This window comes from Schistocerca piceifrons, chromosome 7, assembly GCF_021461385.2.
Source record: "Schistocerca piceifrons isolate TAMUIC-IGC-003096 chromosome 7, iqSchPice1.1, whole genome shotgun sequence".
NCBI classification, from domain to species: Eukaryota; Metazoa; Arthropoda; class Insecta; order Orthoptera; family Acrididae; genus Schistocerca; species Schistocerca piceifrons.
The window spans coordinates 260916339-260924115 of NC_060144.1; the positions used below are offsets into that span (position 1 = coordinate 260916339).

The window sequence follows — 7777 nt, forward strand, 5'->3', positions numbered from 1 at the left end:
TAAGTAAAGTAGAAAGTTTACTGTAATTGTCACTCCTCTCAAATTTTTCATAAAGGTCTTTGCTTATTGTGGACAATAACTGGAATTAGGAAGGAGAGGGAAGATTACAAGGTTAAAGTGATTTTTTTAAAATGAGAACCATTGTGGGAGCAGGTTACTCTTCCATATAATGTTTTGGTGTGTTAGTGACTGTTTTCACATCGATAAGGTTGGCTTCAGAGCTATATGTTCTGTGATATCACATGAGACAAAAGAAGATTGTATTGTTTTTGAGGGTTGTAAAGTGTATCACTGCCTAAGTAACATATCGATTTACGTCTTATAAAATGTTATAATAAAGAAGTTTCATTCTTATTTGTGTGTGTGTTTACCTGTGGTAGACACCAGCGACAAATGGGTGACCCCGACGTGATCGGCAAGACAACAAAACAAACCCTGCAGCGTAATTATCGGCGAATTTTCCAGTGCGGAATCTGCTGGAATTCGGCGCAATTCGGTTCAATAAAATACTCAAAATGCAATCAGGAAGTGGACCTGACGGGGACAATCCTATGAGTACTCCAGAAATCAATAAGGTAAGTGTAAAGCTTCCTCCCTTTTGGGCAGAAAAGCCCGATATTTGGTTTTGCCAAGCCGAGGCTTAGTTTACAATCGCTGCCATAGCAATGGAAGCAACTAAGTTCAGTTACCTGCTGGCCCTGTCTGAACCGAAATACGTCGAAAACATCTGGGATTTGGTAACCATTGATGAAAATAATGAATATTCGCTGTCAAAGGAACGACTCTTAACAGTTTCCAAGGAAAGTGAAGAATGTAAAATAAAAAAACTGCTGAGTAGGTTGAAAATTGACGATATGAAACCTAGCCAGTTATTACGAAAAATGCGAAACTATGCTGGTACCAACTTGTCAGAGAACGCTTTAAAAACATCGTTGCTCAATAAACTTCCTAGTAATAGTTGAAGTATAGTGATACAGGAAGAAACGATGGACAACATCGCGCAGATGGCCAGTCGCATAGTGGAGATACAATTTCCTGAGTAGTTTCAAATTACCTCATCCCAATCAGTTCCTTATCAGTCCAAGATCTTCTTTTAAAATTAATGACTTAGAAAATGAAGTTAAGATGCTCTGAGAATCAAATAGATCCAGGTCGTGCAGCAGAAGTAGAAACAGAACACAGTTAAAGAAAAGGTAAATATTGTTATTATCAGTCCAAAAAAATGTGTGTGAAATCATATGGGACTTAATTGCTAAGGTCATCAGTCCCTAAGCTTACACACTACTTAACCTAAATTACCCCAAAGACAAACACACACACCCATGCCCGAGGGAGGACTTGAACCTCCGCCGAGACCAGCCACACAGTCCATGACTGCAGCGCCTTAGACCATATAATCACTTCAAATTTGGCTCATGGTGTAAACCTGAAAAGTGTGGACAACCTTGCCAATGCAAAAATAAGGAAACCAAGGAAGGGTAGAGTCAAAAGCGGCTGAATGTTCTACCCTAGTTCCTACAGTAAGCAGTTAATATGGATTATTTGCTAAAGACGGAACTTGTGGACGATCTTATTTGATAGACAGCGGTGCAGATTTGCGTTATACCAGCGGCAAAAACTAAGAAGCTTGAACCCTCTGAATTTAGTCTCTATGCTGCAAATGGTTCTGAAATAAAAACTTACAGGTCAAAGCTGTTAACCATTGATTTAGGTCTTAAACGTAAGATTGAATGGTCATTTATAGTAGCAGAAGTATCAAAAGGAATATCTGGAGCCGATTTTCTTCATCATTTTGGTTTGTTCAAAGATCTGAAAAATCAAAAGCTTATAGATAACATTACAAAGTTAAAAATTTCTGGAGAGGTAACTGCTGTGGATGCTAACGATTCAGTATGCTCACTCTATACAAAATGTCAGTATTCAAAGATGTTAGAGAAATTTTCTGAGCTAACAAAACCATCTATAATACCAAAGGTGTTAAGGCATAAAGTACAGCATTATATCACTACTTCTAGTGGTCCACCGGTGTATAGTAAAGCTCGTAGGTTGGATCCACATAAATTGCAAATAGCTAAGAAAGAATTTCAGTTTCTGCTGAATATTGGTATTTTACGTCCATTACAATCACAATGGGCTAGTCCACTTTACCTTGTTATGAAATCCAATGGTCAGTGGCGAGTTTGTGAAGATTATCGCTGTATTAATGACAAGACTCTCCCAGACCAGTATCCAGTCCCTCGAATAGATGACGTAAATTTGATGCTTCAGAATAAGAAAATATTACCCAAGATTGACCTACTACAAGCGTATTATCTAATTCCTTTAGCCGAAGAAGACAAACCAAAGTCAGCAGTTACTGTTCATTTTGGTCTTTATGAATTTAATTTTATGCCCTTCAGGCTTCGAAATGCACATAGCACATTTCAGAGGTTTATACACGAAATTGTGAGAGAGCTGGATTTCTGCTTTCCCTATCTGGATGATATTTTAATAGCATCAGAATCTCCCAAACAACATATGAGCTTTAAACAATTGAATCAGTATGGTCTAGTAATAAATATTGCAAAATCTGTATTTGGAGTGCAAGAACTCACATTCTAGGGACAATTAATCACACCCTAAGGAACTAAGCCGTATCCAGAAAAAGTGTCTGTGCTAATGAACTACAAGCGACCTGAGACTGTTGGCGAACTTCGGAAATTTTTAGGAATCATCAATTTGTGTCGTAGATATTTAGAACATGCTGCAGGAAACCAAGCCTTCTTGAATGATTACCTAAAAGAAACAGCTAAAAATCACTGAAGACATATTGACTGGACAGAAGCGGCAATTGCTCAGTTCCAAAAATGGAAAGAAGAACTTGCAAATGTAACACTTTTAACGTTTCTGGGTTTGCACAGCCAACTCGCATTATTTGTGGATGCATCCGATTTTGCAGCTGGTGCTGCATTGCAACAGTGGCAAGATGAACAATGGAAACCTACTGGATTCATTTTTAAAAAAATCATGAACGCACAGAAAAAGTATTCCACATGTGACAGAGAACTACTTAGTATGTACAGGGTGGTCTATTGATCGTGATCGAGCAAAATATCTCACGACATAAGCGTCAAACCAAAAAACCACAAAGAACGAAACTTGTCTAGCTTGACAGGGGAAACCAGATGGCGCTATGGTTGGCCCGCTAGATGGCGCTGCCATAGGTCAAACGGATATCAACTGCCTTTTTTTAAATAGGAACTCTCATTTTTTACATATTCGTGTAGTACGTAAAGAAATATGAATGTTTTAGTTGGACCACTTTTTCCGCTTTGTGATAGATGGCGCTGTAATAGTCACAAACATATGGCTCACAATTTTAGACGAACAGTTGGTAAACAGGTAGGGTTTTTTGAATTAAAACACAGAACGTAGGTACGTTTTAACATTTTATTTCGGTTGTTCGAATGTGATACATGTACCATTACTGAGAACGCATGCTGTTACAGCGTGATTACCTGTTAATACCACACTAATGCAATAAATGCTTAAAATGATGACCATCAACCTCAATGCATTTGGCAATACGTGTAACGACATTCCTCTCAACAGCGAGTAGTTCGCCTTCCGTAATGTTCGCACATGCATTGACAATGCGCTGACGCATGTTGTCAGGCATTGTAGGTGGATCACGATAGCAAATATCCTTCAACTTTCCCCACAGAAAGAAATCCGGGGACGTCAGATGCCGTGAACGTGCGGGCCATAGTATGGTGCTTCGACGACCAATCCACCTGTCATGGAATCCTATTCAATACCGCTTCAACCGCACGCGAACTATGTGCCGGACGTCCATCATGTTGGAAGTACATCGCCATTCTGTCATGCAGTGAAACATCTTGTAGTAACACCGGTATTACATTACGTAGGAAATCGGCATACATTGCACCATTTTGATTGCCATCGATAAAATGGGGGCCAACTGTCCTTCCTCCCATAATGCCGCTCCATACATTAACCCGCCAAGGTCGCTGATGTTCCACTTGTCGCAGCCATCGTGGATTTTCCGTTGCCCAATAGTGCATATTATACCGGTTTACGTTACTGCTGTTGGTGAATGACGCATCGTCGCTAAATAGAACGCGTGCAAGAAATCTGTCATCATCCCATAATTTCTCTTGTGCCCATTGGCAGAACTGTACACGACGTTCAAAGTCGTCGCCATGCAATTCTTGGTGCATAGAAATATGGTACAGGTACAATCGATGTTGATGTAGCATTATCAACACCGACGTTTTTGAGATTCCCGATTCTCCCCCTATTTGTGTACTACTGATGTGCGGATTAGCTGCGACAGCAGCTAAACCACCTACTTAATCATCATCATTTGCTGCAGGTCGTGGTTGATGTTTCACAAGTGGCTGAACACTTCCTGTTTCCTTAAATAACGTAACAATCCGGCGAACGGTCCAGACACTTGGATGATGTCGTCCAGGATACCAAGCAGCATACATAGCACACGCTCGTTGGGCATTTTGATCACAATAGCCATACATCAACACAATATCGACCTTTTCCGCTTCTAATAAACGGTCCATTTTAACACGGGTAATGTATCACGAAGCAAATACCGTCCGCACTGGCGGAATGTTACGTGATACCACATGCTTATACGTTTGTGACTATTACATTGCCATCTGTCACAAAGCGAAAAAAGTAGTCCAACAAAAACATTCATATTTCCTGATGTACTACACGAATATGTAATAAAAAATGGGAGTTCCTATTTTTAAAAAATGTAGTTGATATCCGTTTGACCTATGGCAGCGCCATCTAGTGGGCCAACCATAGCGCCATTTGGTTTCCCACTTCAAGCTAGACAAGTTTCATTCTTTGTAGTTTTTTCGTTTGACGCTTATTTCGTGATATATTTGGCCCGGTCACTATCAATGGACCACCCTGTATATGGCTGTCAAGTATTTCAAATACCCGTTAGAAGGTAGAGACTTTGGTATTTATACTGATCATACCCCTCTAATATATGCATTCAAGCAGAAGATTGAGAAAGCAACGTCAATCCAATTACATTATCTCCAATATATTTCACAGTTTACAACAGATTTGCGACATATTTCTCATAAAGTGAATGTTGTGGCTGATAGCTTTTCAAGGCTTGAAGACTTGGTTCCAATTAACTATAAAGAGATAGCCCAAGCACAAGAAAAAGAATAAGAGCTTCATCAACTGCAATCTGGCAATAATACTTCGCTTGAATTAAAATACTATTTCACTCAGACAGGAAAGCAATCGTGGTGTGATGTCTCGATACAAAGTATTCGACCTTATATTCCTGAACAATTCTGTTATACTATTTTTCAGCATTATCATAATTTGTCTCATCCAGGTATCAAGACAACTGTAAAAATGATTACATCAAGATGTGTCTGGATGAAAATGAAAAAGAATGTTGCAAATTGGTCACGAGCATGTAATGCTTGCCAAAAAAACAAGGTATCTCGACATGTACATTCACCAATAAGACACTTTCCCGACACTGATGAACGTTTTACAGTAATTCATCTGAATTTGATAGGGCCAATGCCTCCTTCTGATGAATATATGTATTGCTCAACCTGCATCGATAGAGTTACGAATTGGACAGAGGCAATACCACTTCAGGATATACAAGCAGAAGCTGTAGCTCAAGCTTTCTTCATACCAGATTTGGCACACCTTATCAAACAGTAACTGATCATAGCAGACAATTTAATTCTGAGCTCTTTCAAGCACTATCAAAAACATGTGGTTGTAATCAAACTCAAACTACTGCATATCATCCTCAATCTAATGGAAAAATAGAAAGATTTCATCACACACTTAAAGCACCAACCTATTCACATTCAACTACAAAATGAACTCAAACAATACCTGTAATCCTTCTTGGTCCTCGTTGCTCAATCAGAGAATACACGATTGCTACGATAGCAGAAATGGTTTATGGCTCACCCATCAGGATACCTGGTGATTTTTTTCAAAAAGTCGGAACAAAAAGGGATTCAGACTTATCCAAATTTGTTTCACAACTAAAACAATATATTGAAGCTGTGTAAATAGCTCACAAAGTAAAGAGACACCATTTGTATACAAGGACCTGAGAACTTAAACACACATATTTGTAAGGGTTGACGGAGTTAAAAAGTCGTTAGAACCTCTATATGAAGGCCCATACGAAGTAATGGAAAGAACATCAGCATATTTTGGGCTCAAATTTAAAGACCAAGTAAAAAACATTTCCATTGACTCATTGACACCTGCATATTTGCTGAACGAAGACGTTAGATTGTCAGAAGATACTCCAGTTTCACTACCACCCCAGGACAAAGAACCTGAAGATAAAAAACCACGAACATCAAGATCGGGTGGCGTAATTCGATTTCCCACAAGACTAGTGGAGTTGCTATAGTGAATTGTGACCATCTTACTGAGAAGGGGGTGATGTGGGAGCAGGTTGCTCTTCCATGTAGTGTTTTGGTGAATTAGTGAGTGTTTTGAGATCGATAAGGTTGGCTTGAGAACTATATGTTCTGTGATATCACAAGAGACAAAAGAGATTGTATTGTTTTTGAGACTTGGAAAATGTATCGTTGCCTAAGCAACATGCCGATTCACGTCTTATAAAATGTTATAATAAAGAAGTTTTAGGTTCTTATTTGTGTGTATGTTTACCTGTGTTTTACACCACCAACACCATAATATTTGATTTAAGATTTGAAAAGAGTGGCAAATTTTACATATTAAATGATATACTAACCAAGATCAAGGCAATGTTCAATCACTGTCATACAAACAAATACATTTTTAGTTCTAGTAGGTATTATCTCGAGTAGAGGATGGATATAGCAAAATGCAATGTTAGGTGGAGATTGAAAGTTCCATAATGGGTCACATATCATTACCAATAATCACGATTTTAAAAGTAATTATCAAAGGTCATTCGAAGGTTGGGTTTTGTTTCATGGAAACCCCAATTTGTGATGTTGAATTTGGAAAAAGAAAACAGAAATTTCAACTTTACATTTTAATTAATGTGTATATTGCCTAGAATAAATACGTCACTGCATGTAAATGTTATTGTGGCATTTGCAAGGCAGAACAAATGTAAATAAAACGTAGATTATTGATTTACAAATCACTGAGTGAGTCCTCTGGCCTCTCATTCGTTGGGATGCCTCTCTCAGTTTATATCTTACATTGTATTTAGGTATATCCCTCCTCTATTCTAAATTAATTACTGTTAGAACTAAAAACATATTTTCATATTTGACCTTGACTGAACTAGCCATGACCTTGTATAATATATCATTTTATATACAACATTTGCCACTCTTTTCAAATCTTGAATCAAATATTAGGGTACCCATTTTAAAAAGTCACTTTAATTTCCAAATCATATTGAAAGTCACGTTTAATGCCACGGCAATTAGTACAATGGCTGACCATCCTTGCCACCTACAACTTCCATCTAAAACATTTTGTTGAATCTCATCTCTAACCTGAGTTTGTCCTGATTAAGGGTCATAATGGTCCACCCTGTATATATACTCTCATTGCTTAACTTACCTGAGGTTTGTTGCTGTTTAGTGGATCCACTTGTGTTACATTCAAGATCGTGCCTGAAGATGGCTCCATCTACGTTAAGTCCAGGATAGGATTGTAAGGTGGATTCACCTGGATAAGTCCAGAGTTACTGAGCTGTGTGTGTGTGTGTGTGTGTGTGTGTGTGTGTGTGTGTCTGTGT

At 38.4% G+C, this 7777-nt stretch overlaps 2 protein-coding genes across 2 annotated transcripts; both read left to right on the forward strand.

The window, feature by feature from the left end:
* Window positions 1-515: 515 nt before the first annotated feature.
* On the forward strand, window positions 516-962 carry LOC124805613. The gene is made up of 2 exons (XM_047266179.1): window positions 516-575; window positions 645-962. Exons 1-2 carry the CDS (start codon window positions 516-518, stop codon window positions 960-962), a joined length of 378 nt encoding a protein of 125 aa, XP_047122135.1.
* Window positions 963-1114: 152 nt separating this feature from the next.
* Window positions 1115-2601, forward strand: LOC124805614. The gene is made up of 3 exons (XM_047266181.1): window positions 1115-1165; window positions 1582-2197; window positions 2495-2601. Exons 1-3 carry the CDS (start codon window positions 1115-1117, stop codon window positions 2599-2601), a joined length of 774 nt encoding a protein of 257 aa, XP_047122137.1.
* The last annotated feature ends 5176 nt before the right edge of the window (window positions 2602-7777 follow it).

Bases quoted from the DNA above. Each gene is read 5' to 3' on its own strand.
- LOC124805613 (XM_047266179.1), top strand. From the start codon at position 516: ATGCAATCAGGAAGTGGACCTGACGGGGACAATCCTATGAGTACTCCA. The intron at 576-644 runs GTAAGTGTAAAG...GCCGAGGCTTAG, and splicing joins GTACTCCAGAAATCAATAAG to TTTACAATCGCTGCCATAGC.
- LOC124805614 (XM_047266181.1), top strand. From the start codon at position 1,115: ATGAAGTTAAGATGCTCTGAGAATCAAATAGATCCAGGTCGTGCAGCA. The intron at 1,166-1,581 runs GTAGAAACAGAA...CTTATTTGATAG, and splicing joins ATCCAGGTCGTGCAGCAGAA to ACAGCGGTGCAGATTTGCGT. The intron at 2,198-2,494 runs GTATTAATGACA...ATATTTTAATAG, and splicing joins AGTTTGTGAAGATTATCGCT to CATCAGAATCTCCCAAACAA.